The 18,899-nt window shown below is 56.1% G+C and overlaps 1 protein-coding gene across 8 annotated transcripts in view; it reads left to right on the top strand.

Moving 5' to 3' along the window:
• Positions 1–18,899, top strand: part of DGKZ (diacylglycerol kinase zeta) — a 55,000-nt gene that overhangs the window by 3,623 nt on the left and 32,478 nt on the right. For 2 of the 8 annotated variants that reach the window (XM_039551742.1, XM_039551743.1), the window contains exon 1: positions 4,802–5,035. The exons of 1 other annotated variant lie outside the window; for it this stretch is intronic. In XM_039551742.1, the coding sequence (XP_039407676.1) occupies positions 4,851–5,035 (185 nt within the window). In that variant the 5' untranslated portion in view covers positions 4,802–4,850. Of the gene's footprint in view, positions 1–3,440; positions 3,763–3,969; positions 4,047–4,800; positions 5,036–12,248; positions 12,348–16,318; positions 16,387–16,651; positions 16,743–18,899 lie in introns of those variants that run through there. 5 more of the 8 variants (XM_039551739.1, XM_010413349.4, XM_039551744.1 and 2 more) reach the window with 5 other exon arrangements.

The following is an 18,899-nucleotide window of genomic DNA, read 5'->3' on the forward strand; positions in this document are numbered from 1 at the left end:
CCCCGAGCAGTTGTGGGTTCCCTCTCAATTTCATCATTGCTTTCAGGGTGATGCTTGCAGCAGTAGCCTCTGTCACTGCCACTGCTCCCAGCAACCCAGCCCGGAGGGGTGTTTACCCAGAAAGGAAACCACAAGCACACAAAAGCTCCTGTACAAGCTCTCCGCAGGCCCCGTCTATGGGGCGGGGTGCCAGGTGTCAGACACGTACCCTTCGGCTCTCGGTCACGGCCGGAGGTAGTGCCCGGACCAGCCCAAGCACCACAGGGCTCCACACAGGCATCTATGGCAGCGGGAAGAGTGGGTCCTGTGTCCCTCTGTGCCCCCCAGGCAGCTCCCATCCCTGCCAGGGAGATGTGAGGCACCTCGGCTGTTCAGCGCAGTTCCCGGCTGGCAAATAGGACGCAGCTAATGCATCTCACAGGGTGTTCTGTGCCAGGAAGCTAAATATAACCCGCAGAGTGGAGCAGAGGGGGCTTCTTTGAAATGTAAATAGCAAGGGAGCTTGGGCATAGAGCAGGCCAGAGGGGAGAGCTGGAAGAAGTGGCTGGAGAGAGTGAGGTAGGAGTCCTGAGGGGCCCAGGGGAAGATGGTTGCAACTCTCTGCTGTCTTCTCTTCCTTTTGCCTTCAGATCTGGATTCTGGATGTTTGTGAAGACCCAGGACAGCCTGGGCAGCACAGGGGCTGAGGAAGAAGGAAAGGAAAGCCTCCACTGTCTGCAGGGAGAAAGGGACAGAGAGGGGATCTCCTTCCTCTGAGTCCTGCCTGCTGGCCTTTTAATCGTGTTAGCCCTGCTCTGCAGAGCAGCATAATCAAATTCCCACTCGTTTCCAGCAAGCCAAGCCTGCTCCACTCTGACAGAGACATTTGTCTCTGCATCCCTCTGTGCAGCAGGGGAAAGGAGATGGGTGGCATGGCCAGAGGGAAGTGCTAGAAAAGAGCAGGTGGCTCCTCACAAAACTTGGTCGGGGGTGACAAGCGTCTCCCCTGCCCTGACTCTCTCCAGAACCAGGGACAAGCTCTGCTGGGCCCCACTGTCAGACACAGGCTCTAGTGCACGGCACAGGGGTGGGATGGATTCGGAGTTGGCATCACCCTGTGCTTGGTGCACAATGCTGGTGCGTGTTCACTCTCATTCTGGCTCTCATTCCAGACGTTCCTATGTGCAAGGCAGTGGTGAACTGGATATGGGACTGTGTGTAACAAGAGATAGAAACATCCCAAGAGGCAATTTTGGAGAAACAGGGAGGTTGTGGGTACAGCCTGGCTGTGTAGCGACATTCCTGCAGCACTCCCAGGGAGGGGTGGCATAATGCAGCCCCAAGCCCCATCTTAAACCAGGCACACTGCCTGGTTTAAACTGACCCAAGACCCTGCTGCTGCCAGAGGGGATGCTCCTGCCCTTCCTCCTGCTGTGTTTTTTCCACATCAGGCAAGCCAGGTCGGCTCCCTGAGGCAGCTGAACACAGCCTCCCTCCCCTGTTTGTCCCCACAGCCACAGCCTCAGCTTTGCATGTGGTGTGGGTATACAGGGGGACCATGGGGTGGGACTCCCCGAGCAGGCCAGCAGGGAGGTTGTTAGGGGCACTAGCCAGTGTTAGGGGCAATGCCAACCTACATCTGAACACTCTGGGTGGGGAGAGCAGGGATCCCTGAACCAAGAGCCATCCCTTTCCCTGACCACTCCCTCCCTTATCTGATCCTGTTCACAATGTAACCCGCAGGCAGGTATCCTGCTGAATTGGGCTGAAGCGGGCAGCTTAATCCTTTCAGTATCAGGGTGCTGCACAAACTAAGCATGAAGACAAGGGTGCCAATTCACAGTAACATCCAGCACAGTGACCCCCATCCCTCTCCTGTGCTGCATACAGAGAAGCCTGTGCCAGCAGGGTCTGTCTCCTCTGGCCTCCTGACCAAGAGCACCCAAGACTGGGAATTCTAGGGGTTGCTCTATTACCGCAGGCCTGGTTCCTACGGTATATCACCGTGTCCCGCAGCCATAGGGAGGAGCAGGAGAGAAGATCCAGCAGGCAGGAATTGTGCAGCAAGATTTATTCATTTAATTATTTTACAAACTCTTTTATAGACTTTTTTCTTCATAGTCTAATTGGACAAAGGACCAGCCACCCCTTAGGGGTGATTGGCTAAAATCCTAAAACATCCATTGTCAAAATATTTTTCTACTATACCATAAACAAGACTTTTCAAGGTTGCAGGTGGCTTGGTTGTTTACATTCCCTGCTACCTCTTCTGCGTGAGAGAAAAGTCTCTCACGGACTTAGAAACTAGCGAGAAAATCCTTGCTAGCAGCATTTTTGTATCTACATTGCTCCACAGTTTTGCACCAAGCCCAAGGGACAGAACCGTGAAAGGATACACGGACACAGCACACAGAGGATGGTGAAGGTCCCGGGGGTGTGTTACTTTTCCAACAGCCTCACCAAGCCCTGGTGCTCCTGATGCTCCTGGGTAAGGGGACTAGACATCAACACCACGAGACAGAGAAAGAAACATGAAAGGGAAATGTCTGCAGGCAGGGAGAAAATGCAACTAACCCATCATGGCATGCAAAGCAGCAGGGATGACGAACCCTTTCCACAATAACAAAACTCTCCCTTCCCTGATCTGTGAGCTGGAGTCAGGCATCCAGGACCTGCCTTTTCCTCTCTCTGCACAGTAATTAGTGCAGTGGGTTGTGTTCAGCTTCAGAGCTTGCCCGGTGAGATCAAGGTCTGTCAATGATTTTTTTTTTTTTTTTTGCTTTTGATGATGGAGTTTAAAGCAAGACCATGTGCCCCTTTAGAAATGCCATTTGTGCAGGCTGCCAGAACCAGCTTTGCTTGCTTGCCTTTCTCTGGCCCACAGAAGCTGTCCACAGACCCTCTTGGTGATCTGAAGCTCTCCTGGAGCCAGAGCACACCAAGCAGCATCCGGTTGTGAAGAGCTGGGGTTTTTGGAGGTGGGGACAGGCCAGGCTTGCAGGCTTAGGCTGTGTCGCCCCAGACTAGGAGATGGATGACGAATGTCAGGCTGTTTCTTCACTCTTTGGAGGCCTCCTAGATGGTTCTACTTTTCACACTGCCCATTCCTGGTTTATCAAGGCATTTTTTCAACGAATTCCAGTGCAGAGTGAGCAGATGCTGGATGTTGTTTTCAGACCCACCACACAGGGAGGATGCATCCACCCAGGGGTTGTGAGTGCTGTGGTGCCCTGCAGGGTAAGGAAGTGCATGACACAGGGCAGGTGGCAGGAGGACAAACCCACTGCCATGGCACAGTGCACATGGCAGTGCTGAGACAGCTTTGGGCGAAGGGGCTGTCTCAAGTCTGGGGGCATTCAAAGAACCACCCAGCAAGGGAGGTGCGGCTCCTCAGCGCGCAGCCCAGCGTGCCAGGACGTGCTCCCGCTTGCTGAGGGTGCGCACGAGGCTTCGCTGGAGCAGACCCGGCTGAGGAGATGGCCAGCGCCGTGGGAAGAAGGCCGCAAAGCCGGCTGTGATGACAGCCGCCCTCACACTTCCAGGAAGTGCAGAGAGAGGAACCAGGTGGAGGGTGCAAACAAAGCCGGGGCCCCGGCCGGGCGGCCGGGCGGCGGAGCACTGCCAGGGACCTGCCCTCGGGATGACTCCGGAAAGCGGCTGCCGGGGGAGGAAGAGCGAGAGTGAACCCCGGGCTGGCTGAGCGCATCAGCTCATGCTGCGGCAGATGTGGCGGCATCGCTCCTGGGACGTTCCCCAGAGCCCTCCGGGGGACGTAGATATAAGGTATCCACCGAGCTGGACTCTGCCGCCTTCCTCGTACTGTTGGGGGGCTAAGGTACTGTGGCGGGTGCTGACAGCCCGTGCTTTGTGGGCTGGGGGAAGGCTTCCCGTGCTCGCCCAACGCCTCGCCAGCAATCCCCTCCTCTTCTCTTAGTGCCTGGGCTTGCGCAGCACAACCTCCCAGCCAGGATGTCACAGGGCCGCCCGGGCGCTTTCGACGCCAAGCCTGTGAGCACAGCGGGCGAGCCGGGCTTTGCCTGGGCTGTCGATTTCTGGGAAGCAGCAAGGTGTGTCCCCATCCCCACCAGCCCTCCTGGAAACGGCTGGTGCTCGAGGTTCCCAGTGGGACCTGCCCCAGGGTGTTAAGGGTCGGCAGGAGCACCGTGCAGCGGGCAGCCAGGGCCCTGCCCTCGCAGACCCGCAGCCCCGGCTTTCAGCCTGGCTCCGCGCCCTTGGAAAGCGGGGAAGCTGCCGTTGCGGCCGGCACATTTCCATGCAAAGGAGGGCTGGGAGAGCTGCTCCTCGCCTGGACTGGCAGCCATGGCCGGCAGGCCTGCCCCTGCCGCTGCGCCAGCGGCCGCTGGGCCAGGGTGTCGCTGGACTCAGGGAGAAGCGGGGCAGGCGCTCGCCGGGCTGAGTAAGAGCCTCAGGGCTGGGTAAGAGCCTCAGGGCTGGCCTCGGCGACAAGGCCGGCAGTGGTTCCCGGTCCCCGGAGAGGGCGGTGGGGCTGTTGGCTCCGTCCCCCCCGTCCGGCGGTGAACAATGGGAGGCGGAGGCAGGGGGAGGCTCCGCTTCTGCCGCCGAGCCTCTTCGAGCGCGGGGCGGCGGCGGGGCTGACACGCGGCTTCCTTGAGGCGGCGGCGCCGGGCGCGGGGGCCACGGGACGGGATCCGCCGCCAGCCCCGCTCCCCAATCTCGGCAGGCGGCGCTGGCGGCGCGGCCGGCGGTCCCACCGGTGAGCGGCTGAACTTCCTGCCCGCGGCCGGTGGGGCGGGGGAACCCGGGCCGGCCGCGCCCCCCGCCCGCCCTCGGTGCCCTCCCCTGGTTTGGAACCCCGGTGGCGGCGGCGCTGCCGAGCCCTGAGCTCGGCCATGCAGGCGGCTCGGCCCCCGCCGTCCGGCGGCTCGCCCTCCGCCGCCTCCTCTGACACCGCCGCCGCCACAGCCGACTCCTCCGGGGCGTCAGGTGGCGCCGAACCCGAGTGGGGGCCGCCGCCCCCTCTGGGCCGCCGCCACAGCAACAAGCGCTTCACTGGCCTCAAGCTCTTCGGGCGCAGGTGAGCACCTGGCGGGGCGGGCGGCGGGACGGTGGGTCCCGCCGGGCGGGCGAGCTCCGGGTGGTGCCTGTGCCGCCGCCCCGGCACCTGGCGGCGGAGCGGGGCCGGAGGGAGCTACGCTCCCGGGCAAGGGCTGGCTGTAGGTGGCTGGAGCATCCGGAACGGAGGCGGCGGAGCACCGGCTTCCGAGGAGCCTCCCGCCGCCGGGCCGTCGGCAAGCCGCCTCACCAGGCCCGGTCGAGGGGCTGACCCCGGCTGAGCGCAGCCGCAGGGGGATGCGGGACACGGTGTGGGGATGGAGCGGGGAGTTTGCTTTTCCCTCCTTTCGAGCTCTTGGCACGAGCGGTGGGAAGCTGGGGAGCATTCCCCTCGCTGCGCGCTGTCCTCCCCGTGGAGTCGGAGCCTCGTCTCCGGGGGATTCGCTTCCACCCACCTAGAACTGCCTGTCTCCATCCCCGCACTCCCGTCCCGTGCTTTGCCTGCGACACTGGCAGTCCTGCCGCGCCGGGGGATGGCTGTGCTCGCTGGGATCCCGGCTTCGCATGCATCCTTCCCAGAGCCAGCCGGGCTCCTTATGCCTCCCTCAGCCTCTCTGTTGGCCTCGTGGAGATTTGGACCGTGTAAGCGAAGTACCTCTAAGTACCAGAGCCTGGTACCTCTGCCATCCGGAGGTCTTTGAAAACATTGAATAACTGAGGTCTGAAGGAACCTCTGGAGATCGCCTGGTCCACACTGCTGTCTCAAAGCAAAGTTGAATTTGATCGGGCTACTGATGTTGAGTTTTGAGTGTTGCCAGGGTGTAGAGAACACAGCTTCCATGGACACTCGCTCTCGTGCTTCAGCTCCTCGGGATTTTTTTTCCTCTAATAACTATTCAATTTCCCTTGTTGCAACCTGTGCCTGGTCTCTCTCAGGTTGTCACTGTGCGCGTCTGGGCAGCATCTGACCCAATTTTCTCTGTACCTTCCCATCAGGTTCCTGAGGATGGTAATAATGTTCCCCCTCAAACTTTTCTGCAGGTTAAACTGCCCCCATTATCTCATCCTCTCCTTGTACTTGATTACTCTTGCCCCAGCTGTGTTGGTGGCCCTGTGACAAACTTGCTACATCTCATGAGTATTTTTGGCATATGGGAGCAGTTGAAGCAGGATGCAGTGCCACCAGGGTGGTATCACACGTGCTGAATGGAGGGGAAAGGCCCCAATTTCAACCTCCACAGCCAAGCCGGAACTGGGAGTGGATGGCTTGCAAGGTCACTCCACCACATAGTGGTGTTCTCTCCTCTGGTTTCAGAGCTGTCGGCAGTGGCTGCCTTGAGCTCCTGGCAGTCCCTGCCCTGCTCCAAATACTGTGTGGCATCTCTCTCTGACTCCTGGGGCTTCAGGCTGTTGTTACTGCAATGTAGATGAGAGCCAAGGGGAAGTTCTCCAAGTGTGAATAACCTTTGGCAGTGTGGACACATGGGGAGAGGCAAAGTGGGATGGGCAGGAAGAGCTGGAGGAGGCCAGCAGGCCTGCCAGGATAACTGGAAATGCCCATTAGGTTGTTTGGTGTATGGATACTTCTCTCATCCTTGTGCTGCTGATGTAGGGACCCAGTTCCCTCTGGCTCAGGATGATGAATGCAGCACCCAGAGCTGTAGGGTAGTGAGGAGAGATTCCACAGACCTCTGAAATTGAAGGGGCTCCCACACACACCAGTGGGAGGCAGACTCGATGGGAAGTCATGCAGGATAATTAGCTGCATGCCACCGTATTCATGCCCACCTGAGCTTTGGAGCAGAGGATGGCATGAAGTTTCTTCACCTCCTCTGAGGGAATTACGAGGGAAGGCTGTGCTACGCTTCCTTTTGTCAAGAAGGAAATCCAAATACCCCCCAAATGCTTTCCAACAGCCATCATTGAGGAAATTTGCACCCTCTTCTATTCTGAGATTTACCCAGAGTGTCTGGGAAACCGGTCTAGAGGAAGATAAGGTAATCAGGAGGAATCTGCTCACTGGCAGCAGTGAGTCTCTGGAGAGCCTTGGCTTCAAGGAGAGGGGTCTCCTGAGGTGGACACCCTATGCTGGACTCCACCTGCAGCAACACTGGGAGGCATGGCCAGGGGAGGCAGGGGTCTGCAAAATGGAAAGAGAGCCTGTCTTGTCCCCAGGGCAGCTCTTGTCCCCAGGTGAGCCCTCAGGGGATTTGAAGCAACAGAAAGGTGAGCCTCCAAGCTCTGGCCTCTGATGGTATGTTAGTCCCGTGTTTTGCAAGCAGGCTTATTTCTGTACCTTATAATTGCTGTACAGGAGGGTGGAGTAATTGGCTCTAGAGCCGACAGAGACAAGTGCACAATACATGCATCCAGGCCATGGATGGGTAATTCTTTTAATTGGACTGATAAAGAGATTGGGGTTGATCAGATAAGAGGTGGTTAGGATTAAATTGCCGTTCTAAGTGCCCTGTTTCTTGTGCTATAAGTGAACTGCGCAGTTTACCCTTTCCAGGGATGAACTGGGGAAGGAGTGTAAGTGCTGGGGACAGTGCCTGTTTCTTGCTCGCCCCCGTGCCAGTGAGCTGGGATGCTGAAATGGATCTTGCCTGTGGGCTTCAGAGCTTCTGTAACAAATCCCACTTCGAAGGAAGTATGTGTAATAGCTGGTGCGATAGCATAAGCAGGGAGCATAGCCACCAGTGGTGCAGCTGGCAGATGGTAGTCCAGCAGAGAGCATGGGACTAAGTTTTTGTCTGGGACCCTTTGGCAGGTCTTGTGCTGAAGCCTGCACGTGAGCCTGGGGGTGCTTGCCACTGCCCCAGGAAAGGTCTGTGGGTGGCACAGCCTGTGGGTAAACGGCACTCAAGAAACTGAGCCGAGCACCCGCCTACGTCTTTCTGGGACGTCACTTGTCACTGTCTTTCTTGCAGCTTGATGCTTACACCCATGTGAAAGCTGAGAACGATGTGCCACTGGGATGGCGGCCCAGCCTTCCCCATCCCTGCTGTGTGGGGGGTGCCCTTGAACCTTGGGCCCACTTTCCCCTGTGCGGGTGCAGTAGAGGGGCTGTGCAGTGGGGTAAGCCCCAAGTGCCCTGGGGGAAGACCAGATGGTAGTGAGGAGCCTGAAGTTTGTGCTCTGCAGGCTGGCAGGCTGAGAGCAGTGCTTCCCTCGGGACAAGCTTTTTCACAAGGCACCTTGCTGCCAGCTAGCTGTTGAGCAATCATCTTCCTACTTCTCCTCTATGCATGTAGATTTTGTATGCCTCTAGCTCTGAAACCCTCCAGCCTCTGCTCCCCATCCTGCTCAGAGGTGATGGGTAGCTTTAGCTCGGCCTGTGGGGATCCCCAGCTGTCCCCTGCAATGACACTTGGGCTTGTTTGCAGGGCAGATGGGATGTGCCGAGAGAGTTGTTTCTGCTGCTGTGTTTGCTCTGTGATCTCTGCTCAGGGCCTGACCTCCTGTGGGGCTGCTCAGGGACTTTTTATCTTGATGGGAGAAAAATAAAGCACTGGGCACACTGAGCAGCCGTACCTGTTGGCAGCCAATGCAGCCTTGCAGCAGAGCCAGGCTGGGGCAGCTGCCAGCTCAGTGGGGCTGTGGGATAGGACGGGGAAGGATCAGAGCATGGGGGGTCTGACTGCTTCCAGAGGCTGAGGTCCTCCATGGTGTGGACCCTACCTGCTACCTGCCTTGTCTCTCCAGTCGCAGGCACTCTCTGGCAGCTCTCCTGTGCTCCCAAGATCAGAGCAGGGGCTGCCACAGTGACATGTACCTGCACCAGAGAAGGTGTCAGGACCTTTAATTATAGCATCATAGAGTGGTTTAGGTTGGAAGATCATCCAGTTCCAATCCCCCCACCATGGGCAGGGACACGTTCCACTAATCTTCTTAAGAGCTGGAGCATCCTTTCCAGGAAACCCTGTAATCTCTTCAAGGGGCTGAAAGGAGGGAGGATGACAGACCTGCAAGCGGGGAGAGTTTGAGAGCTGTTTGATTGTGTGAGTCCTCTTGGGGACTAAGGAGATGCTCGTAAGGGGAGACGAGCCCTCTGCAATGGGGGCAATGCTCTCACGAAAGGCAACCTGAGCTCTGGCAGGTGGTGGGAGACACAGTGTAGGATTTCCTTCACTCATCATTGTGCAGTGCCTGGGGAGCAGACAGTCTCCCCAGAGACTTGGCAAAGCCTCTAAATTTAACTTGCAGCTCTGCTCTTGGTGAAGCTGTTTTCTTTTTCCCAGGTGACTCTGTGAGCTGAATGTCCTGAGTTATCTCTCAGCCATGCATTCGCTTGCTTGCTGGTTATTTTAAACCAGTGCTGACTTTGAGATACTGAGTTCAAGAGTAGAGTGAGGGCTGTAGGCTGACTCGTTGACTCTTGGGTCCACAAACAATCTTTTTTGGGAGAGATGGGGGACTGGCAGTAGGTGAATGGCTTCTGCTGGAGACTTTTGGAGGTAGGGAGTCTGGTGGAGATCTGACTTGGGAACACGGGCTAGATGTGGAAATAGGGGAAACCTGTTCTGCTAGTTCTTGAGTTGGCACCAGGCTCTGGGGATAATAAGTGGCTCTGTCTTTGCAATCCTGAGTTCAAGAGCTTTCCCTGGGCCAGCTCTCCAGTAATACGAAAGTAATACTCAGTGTTTCTGTTGCAACTTGCAGACCCAGCAGCAGCTGCAGTCTGTCTTTGGGAGCTGGGAGGCTTTCTCCTTCTCCCCATCAGGATGCCAGGTGGAGGGTGAAGCTCAGCCAAGGCAAGCAGTGAGGCTGCGCTGGCCAGGCCGGTGCCCAGCAGGGATGGAGTCCTGTCCACACTGGACATATGTGTTAGACCCAGTGCTGTTCTCTTCCTGCCTGCAGTTTAGGGGTTGATGCCTTAGGGTGCTAATTTTGTAGTTAACTGTGAGCTCTGCCCCCAGGGAAAGCTCTTCCTCATTGTGCCAGGATGAGGAGCTGAGAAGGTCTCCTTCCCACTCCATGCTGTCCCAGACAGTAGGACGTAATGGGCCTCTTTTCTCAGCCCTGCCTGCCCGGCAGGTTGTGCTGTCTGGGTTAGGCTGTCAGTTCCAGTTTCTACCTGTGACCATTGCTCTCATGCCCAGAAATAGCCCGGCTGATCTTTGCCCATCTAACAGCTGTCAGCTCTTCCCAGTGGATCAGGGCCTGGGGAAATAAGCTGAGCATGCCCCATCTCAGAGAAGCCCTGCCCAGCTGTGAGAACTGGAGACCTGTCTCTGGGGGGCTGCAGGATGCTGCCCAAGCTGTGGGTGCAGGGTGGTAGATACATGGCACTGATGGGAAAGCCCCACTCTGGGAGCAGACAGAGGTCTGGCTGGAGGTAGTCCCACCCTTTGGCTGCTGCCCTGTCCTCCATGTGCCCTGTGTTGGTGGGAGATTCCTTTAGCGTGTCTCATGGGCTGTTGCTGCCCCCCTGGCATTACTGCAGGCTGCCAGATTGTGGCATGCTCTAGTCCCAGCCCCACGTGGGGGCACCCAGCCAGAGTGTGAAAATCCCACCCAGCACCAACAGTCAAGAGCTAAGTGTTTGCCCTTTCCCCAGCTCCACTCACCCTATCTCCCTTTCCCTGCTTGCCAGCAGCATCTCATTTCTTTTTGGGGCTGGAGCAACCTCAGCTCCAGCATGTGCTATGGCTTTGAAGAAAGTCATGTGTCCCAGCTGGCTGGCCCAGGAAGTCAGGGCAATTAACATAGAGCCTTCTTGCAGAAGGTTTTCCCCTTGTTTTGGTGCAGCTTGGCTTCCACAGGAAACGTGTGTGCAGAACAGCCTGTCCCTCGCTTGCTGTTGTCAGCCCAGGTGTGGATCCAGAGCCAGAGAGGAGGGGGACTCCTTGCTGCCTGCTCCCCCTGGCTGTGGAGAGTCCCACTTCCACTCTAGGGCAGGACTCCCCAACGGGACAAGGATGGAGAATCATGGGGCAGAAGTACCTAAGATGGCCTGGAGCCTCCTCCTGAGCTCCCAGCCTCTGGGCATGGCCTGTAGCCATCCAAGAGAGGAAGCAGGGGGCCATGCAGATGGCCACGTGCTGTCCCCTCTGTGTGAAAGTTCCCACTTGGACAGCTTACCTGTACATCGTCCTGCCTTGCCACCCTGGCTCTGGCCAGGAGCCTCTCAGATCCAGGGCTAAGCCTCTTACTGCCCAAGCTTGAGGTCACCACACAAGGGGACATGGTGTGGGGCACTCTGGCACCTGGCGCATGGCAGCTGCTGCTGCTGAAATGTGCCGGGGGGTGGGGTGGGTGTTTTCTGCAGAGATTTTGCACCCATATGAGGCTGGCAGATGGCAGGATTAAGAGGCTACAGGGCTCCTGTCCTGTGAGAGCAGCCAAGATGCATGGAAGGAGGTATCCTGCTCCCCAGTACAGCTCCTGGCAGGGTTGCAGGTCGGCATGGGGCCAGGAAATGTTCGGGCAGAGGCTGCTGCTGAGGATCCCCCACCTGGGCTCGAAAAACGTTGCCCGCCCACAAGTTTTCTTGTTGTTTGAATGAGTGAGGTGAATGAAGCAGATGTCGTGGGGGTGAGTGTCAGAGGGGTCCCAAGAATGACACTTCCCATCTGCACTGGTCACCAAGAGCTTTGCTACCCATCCCCTGGCTGGTGGTAGTTGGGTGTCATAAGGGTTGGTGCCCATGCACAGGGGCCAGAGGGTTGGGAGCAGGTGAACTGCTCTGCCCAAACAATGCTCCTCCATGCAAGGCTTGGAGAGTGCCTTCATGATTTATTTGAAATTCAAATCCATGCCTGGACCCAGCGGTTGAGGTGAAGGAAGGCAGCCAGGAACCAGGCCAGCACAGGGAAGGAGGAAGGGAAGCAGGGCTCTCTCTCTGTGCCAGCCTGGCCCTGCTCCCTGAGTCGTGTGCCCTCTTGCAGATGGCTGGGTTGGGCTGGAGGTGACTCTGAACTGGGCTGGGTTACTATCCCAGACGAAGGAGAGTGGCGCTTGATGTTTGCTGACTGGCTCTTAAGGGAAAAACAGCACTGCTGACTCCAGCTTCACAGGCATGTTTCCTGCATTGACCTCCATGGCTGACAGCATGGGTGGTGGCACGGATGCCACTGGAGCCCCTGGGATCTGCAAGTGCCAAGGCAAGGGGAGAGCATGTGTGGTGGAGAGATTGCACTGGGGCAGCAAAACTGGGGCGGGGGAGGATGGTGCTGTGTGCTGAGCAGCCAGGCATGTCCATGGCTTGCTGACCACTCTCTTTGTGTCCGTAGACTGCACCTGCCCAACAAAGGTGTCTTCCCTTGCCTCCAGGGCAGCCAGCCCAGCCGATGGGGACCCAGGAGGATAAAGCACCGGCCAGTAGTATATAAGTATGTGGTATTTTTATTGGCTTGCACAGGCTGTGCAGTCCCAGCAGCTGCTGCAACGTTTCTTTTCAACAGCTCTCCTCCCTCCCACCCACGTCTCACCCCACTTCACCCTCTTGTGTCTGTACTAACCAAGGCCACCGAAAGCTGGGCTGCTTGCCTCATGCCTGTGTCACTGACTTTGTTGTAGAGAGCAGTTTGCTGCTGGACTTTGATCGACTAACATGGCAGCTTCTGTTTTGCTGGAGTTTGGATTGAAGGTCAATTGAGCTCTTCTTCCTCTGTGTCCTAGCCATTGTGGGCATAAGAACCTAGATCTGGTGCATGCTGAGTGCTTGGAAGACCTAAGGTGACAGCACTGAGGGTGGTTTAGCCAAATAACTAAACTAAATAATAATAAATAATAAAATTTAGCTGAAGCAGTCTGAAGTTCAGTAAGGCTGTGACTGCCAGAAATGATGGAAAAACAGGGCCTGGGAAACAATCACCATTGCTGGGACGAAGTTGCTGTGTGGGAGCCAGTTCCTGGGCTAGCCAATACCTCATTCACAAGTGTTCCCGAGGAGTTATGGAGGCAGGGTATGGGATAAGTCCCAAGTTCCATTCCCAGGCTCCCTATGCCTTGGTCTTTGCAGAGCAGCACGTCAGCCTGGTCAGGATGTGGCTGCACATGTGTGAGTGCCACAGTGGAAGACCCTTACTGCTCTTCCTGGCTTCTGCTATACAGTTTCTCTGCATGGCATCCTGGGCCTTTCTGAGTTTTCCACTCAGTCTCGTTTGTCTGATGTTGTAGACACCGAAGTCTTGTATCTCAGGGAGTCCTGTCGTTGGAGGTGTTGGAAGCAAGAGGCAGTGTGGCCAGTTAGTGATCTGCAAAGGGGAGGTGGATGGGTTTTGGAGAGGTCCAAAGAGCCGTGGGTTGAACACCAGAGGGCACGGTCGCTCTTCGTGCAGACCTTTGGTGCTCTGCTGTGCAACTCCAGCCCTTTTCCCTGCAGCTGACTTCAGCTGGGTGTTGTGACATGTCCCTTCTGCAGGGTTGCTGGCCTTGACTCATCGCTCCTGGTTTTTCTTTCCTCTCTTCTGCAAGGAAAGGATTTGCAAAGCATTCGCATAGAGCTTTTTTTATGCTGCTGTGGCTGAAGTGGCTGATGAGCTTGATGGCTTAAACTGGTCAGCTGCTGCTGTGGGCTGGCTGATGCTCGGAGACAAGCCTCCAGCCAAGGCAGCTGTCAGCCAGCTCCCCACTGCATGGGCCTGTGTGTCCTGGTAGCACTCAGAGCCTCGCGATGGCACCCACTCAACTTCTGCACCTGGAGCCTGGGTCACTCTTCCCACACCACAGGTCTCTGGAGCACCCAGTGTCTCTCTGTGGGCATGGGAGGAGGAGCAGAGAAATTCGGGAAGCAGAGCAAGGCAGCCCTGTGTTACTGATCTGTGCCAAAGTGCTAGTCCATTCCAGGAAGGGGGACAGTGGTCTGCTCTCTACACAGGCATTGCTTCTTCCCCTCTCTGAAGGATGATGGGAGAAAAAAACCAATCAGTGATGCTGGCAGATGTGGGGACATTAAGATGAAAGAAGAAAAGGATAAGAGCAGATATGCTGAGGGCATTTAGAACAAAAAGGGTGGAGGAGAAAAAACCCCAACTTTTCCTCCTGCCCTCCCATTTGTTGCAGTGGGACAAGCTGACATTCACCAGAGCCAAAAAATTATAGATTTAGCATTGTTAAAAGGAGTTACTTGAATTTTGATGTGAGGTGCGGGACGTGCCACAAGGTGAAAAAGTGAAACCAAAGGTTAGACATTATATCAGTAACAGGGTCACAGTTAAACCAACAAATGCCACTCGTGTGGCAAGTCAGCATGTGCTTTGCTTAGTCACAGGGTCATGATGAAGGCTTGGGAGGTGTCTTTCCTGTCCCAGGCTTTGTGGTGTAGAGAGATCACTGGGGACTGGGTTTCTCAGGGATGCTGAACAGTTCTCCCCCTTGCAGACACCTGCAGGGGCTGCCACTTGTGGTGTGGTTTCAGGTGCGTGGGACCAGGATCTCCTCACATGGAAAGTCTTGCTCAGGGCTGCGTGGGCCTGGGGAGCTTCTTGGTCTGAAGCAGTGGTTTCTGCTTGAACACAGCAGACTGAAACCTATGACAGCAGCACAGGGAGCCAATGGTCTCCATCACAACCTATTCACCTGTCTGCATGTTAACAGGCTGAGGGCTTACTAAGTTGTGGGGGAAGGAGGAGAATGGCAGCAAGGTTTGCATGGCTGATCTTGAGGAGAGGGCTCTTAGGCTTCCTGCTCCCGCTGCCTCCAGGGACTTGGAGAATTAGTGATCTGGTCTCTTGGTGGTCAGATTGACTTGGAAGGGATTTTGGGGGCTACCATGGTCACCCCTTCAGGCTGTTTCCATTTGTAAGTCTAGGTCCTGCCAACCCAGGAGGGAAATAGGATTGTGGTGACTGTGAGGAGCAGCAAGTGGTATCAGCAGGAGTCTCTGCTATGCATAGATCATGGGGGACAGGGAGAACAGGGTGGGCATGGGGCACTTGAACCTTCTCTGGAAGTGTTCAAGGCCAGGTGAGCAACCTGGTCTAGTGGAAGGTGTCCCTGGCTATGGCAGTGGGGTTGCAACAAGATGCCCTTTAAAGTTTCTTGCAATCCAAATCATTCTGTGATTCTATGCTAAGCTTCCTTGGCTGGAGATGGGGCTGGGGAGGAACCGCACATATCTCTTACCAGGCTTCTTTGCTCTGAATGATTGACTAGTTGTAGCACATTTTTAATTTTCTCTTTGATAAAACATCCTGCCAGTCCCAGTAAGTGAGTCTTAACAATGATGGCCTTGGGCCTGTTCCTAGGGGCCCTTCTGCAGCTGGCAGCATGGCTGCCCTGAGGCTGCAACAATGCTGGGACCTGCTTGACTGCTAGTGGCAGCTGGCTCTTTCCCAGCAGTGGGAATTTCGAAGGATGTGTAGATACCATATGTAAGGAAGGGGGCAGAACCCTCCACCCTTCCTCAGCTGCCAGTTTTGAGGGGGGAGAGGACTGATGGGGGTGAGCACCTCCTGCCTGCCGTGGGTATCTCCAGCTCCCTTTCCTTGCTGGTGTTGTGAGAAAAGGGCTGAATGCAATCCTCAGCAGCTTTGGCAATGGCCAGGTTCGCTCATGTGTCCTTCCCACTGCTCTCTCCCACTGCTTCACAAAGGCCACTTGCTCCTCCTGCCGTGATGGAGATGGCAGCAATGGTGGTAGGTCAGCCTTTGGGCCTGGCTACCGTCTGGTGAATGGTTTCCTGTGAACTGATTTCTAGACACCCATCGGGGCAGGCAGCTGGCCGCCTTCGCCACGCTGGCTGCAGCCTCTGCGACATTTTGTTATGGTTGTGTTACTGTAGTCCCGCTCCAGGCCCCGAGGAGCACTGGGCACGGTCCAAAGGCACGCACATTCCTACACACAGAGAAGAGCTCCCTGTCTAATTTTAGCCGTGACATGTAGGCAAGGGGAAGGGGCAGGCAGGAGGGGGCAGGGTGTGAAAGGAGGAGGTCTCAGCTGCAGCCACCCGCACTGACTCACTCACTACGGCCTTTGTGTGGCTATCGGCTCTCATCGCCCGGGTGAATGACCGAAATAACAATAGCTGGTGACGCATCCTGGAGTCAGCTGGCCTTTGGTGTGACCTTCCCTCCCCTCGCTGCAAAGACCAAAGCCGAGATTGGTTTTGTGGCCCGAAAAGGGAGATGGGTTGTGTTTGGCTGGGAGCAGATCCCTAGAGACAGCTGGGGGACCCGGATAGTAGTGAAGCATGACGGGGAAGTCCCCAGCCTGGCTATGAGAGGTCTCATGTGGGGTTTTCACGACGAGGGAACACAAAAAGCTCCTGAGACATCTGTGGAGCCTACCTGGACCAAAGACTAACTCAGAAGCAAGTTACCTCCTGTGCATGAAGACAGGCTCTCCGTGGCAGGCAGCTTGACTCTCATCAGCCATGCAAACCCCTTTATCCAGGTTCCAAGAAGGCAGGAGAGAATCGCTGCTTTGGTGGGTTCCTTCCCATGTCCTCCTGCTGCCACTGCCAGGGAAGCTGTGCCATCCCCGAGCTGCAGTTGAGCGCTCAGAGAGCAGCTGGCGCCGTGGGGACCCCTCTCTTTCTGGGCCCGCTGTGGTGCATGCGCCTGCGGCTGGGGGTGAGCCGGCCTCGGGGCTGCTCCGAGAGGAAGTGCAGTTGGTTATTTTAACGAGCGCTGTCAGGGTTTGCAGCGTGGGGAGGAGCGGAGGGAGAAGCCAAGCACTCTCTCCAAACTAGGACTTGGTAGGGGAGGGCTGGCCCGCTGCTGCGGCGCGGCCACTGCCACCCACTCAGCACCTGCAAGGACCCCTGCGCTGCTCCGGATCAGGTCACGGGGGCTTTTTCCCACTACCTCCCCTTTCCTTACCCTGCTCTTCCCTCTCCCTCACGTTTGCTGCTTTTGTTTGTGCTGGGTGGGGGATGGGAGGGGACCTGGGGGGAGAGACAGCCCTTATTTTATAGGTGTGGCCTTTGGTTCCAGACCACTGTGAAAGGCAGGGGGAGCAGACCCCAGAGTCATCCCCAAGACCCTCAGCTTCACTTCTGCCGAGCACTGTTTGCTGCCAGAGCCTGGAGCAAGCTGGTCCACAGCAGTCCCCAGGGCTCAGGCGAGGGGTCTGCGAAACACAGCCACCGTGGCACTCAGTGGTGCCTGGCTGTTGTGCCGTGGGGTTTCCCTGCCAGTGGTGTATTTCCAGCCACCCATTCTGCTGCTTGCATCCTGCCAGTCCATGTGGCATGGGGGTGGCAGCAGAAAATCTGCAGGTAGCAGAGGACAGGGAACCAGCCTGTGCCTTGCTAGGACCTGCAGTCCTCAGTCACTTTGCTGTGGGATAGTTTAGGAAAGCAGGACAGATTTGCGGACTCCTGGTCTATCCTCTGGTGCTGGTGGCACTGTGATTCCCTGCTTATGCCAGGAACAGTGGGATGCCCTTCCTGATCCCTGCTGTGGGCTGGAGGGAGGCATGTGATTCCCATCTTTCCGATCAGTGCCTGTTGTGGAGTGCCTGAAGTTTTCTTGACTTTGCTTTGGGACGTGTAGAGACTTACTAGCCCTGGGAATCACTGGCTGTGTTCTCTATCTGCCACGCTGCAGCTTTGTTGTTACACAAGGTTCATCGCCTCCTCCCTGGGGCTGCTTCCCTGGGCAGACACTTTGTATTGCCTTGCCTGGGGCAGCACTGTGGCTGGTAATTATTTCTGCGCCGGGATTTTGTCCTTGTGTGCCAGGGGAAAACTCTGGGACTGCTCTGGGAGTTTCGATCAAACAGCTGGGCTATGGGACTGGCCACCCTTTAAATAATGCATCCCTCCTTGTGAGGAACAGAGCTGTGCTTACTGAAGGAGGGTGTGATAATGGGAATCTGCAAAAGATTCCATGGCCTGGGCACCTAAACCACCAGGACACCCTGCTGAGGCCCCTGCTGCTTTGCTTCATGCATGTCACTCTGGAAAGGAAGCTCAGAGAGAGAGAAGAAACTCTCCAAGTCCTTCCCAGCCTGCATCGCTGGTCCTGCTGATGGGACCAAAATAGAAACTGTGTGGCCAGCCTCTCCCCGACCCCTGCTCAGCCTCAGCCCCAGCTGATGGTGGTGGCTCACCCTCTGTGTTTCAGCCCTGGTTAATTCATGGCTCAAGGCTGTCAGTCTTGTTTGGCTCCTCAGCCAAATGCAGCAACAGATTGTTTACATCAGTGCTGTCAGGTTTCTTGATTGCCAGGAGGCAGATTATTTACTGTAGTGGCATATAAACTTCATAACATTATGATGGTGGAAAGTTGTCAAGGGATATGAATGCCCAGAGTCAGCCCAGAAGGCTCCAAGGAGATGGTTTGAGTTTAAATTAAGATACAGCACTGTCTTCCATGGATTTTGGGAAGGAAATCATATTGTTGTAATGGGAACATTACTCTGAATGTTAGGGCTGGCAAACTCTTCACTTTATGAAGCCTCTGTGGAGGATCTGAGCTACTCTGGCAGTTGTGCCTTAAAACAGATCTCATGTTTGCCCTGAGAAGGTGGTGAAAAGGAGATGGCACCACGGCATCGTGCAGAGCTTGAGGTGAGGCAGGATGGATCTGCCATGAGAATGGTGTTGGGAAAATGCTAGGAACTGTATAAAAAGTCTCAGTCCCTTCTGCTCCCAGCCGCTGTTCTTCCCAGAAAACCAAATGTGAGCATTTTCTTGTGAAGGGCCAGGCATTAAGGTGGCATGGCTTTTGCCTTGCTTTGATTGAGGCATGGCCAGGCAGTGTCCTTCCACCTGGCTTTGCCACTTGGAGAAGCCTACTATGACAAACTGACAAACTGTGGTGTTTCATTTCTTTGCCTTGCTACAGTCCTCCCCCAAGGCAGCTGCTGGTCCCTGGTGCTGGATCCGTCACCCTGACTTGCTCGTTCAAAGAACGATACAGCTTAGAGGCTGTATCTCCTCCCTGTGGTGCCCCCAGCTCCTGACCAGCTATGAGTTGTGCTCTTGCTCAGCC

Source organism: Corvus cornix, chromosome 5 (genome assembly GCF_000738735.6).
Source record: "Corvus cornix cornix isolate S_Up_H32 chromosome 5, ASM73873v5, whole genome shotgun sequence".
NCBI lineage: Eukaryota > Metazoa > Chordata > Aves > Passeriformes > Corvidae > Corvus > Corvus cornix.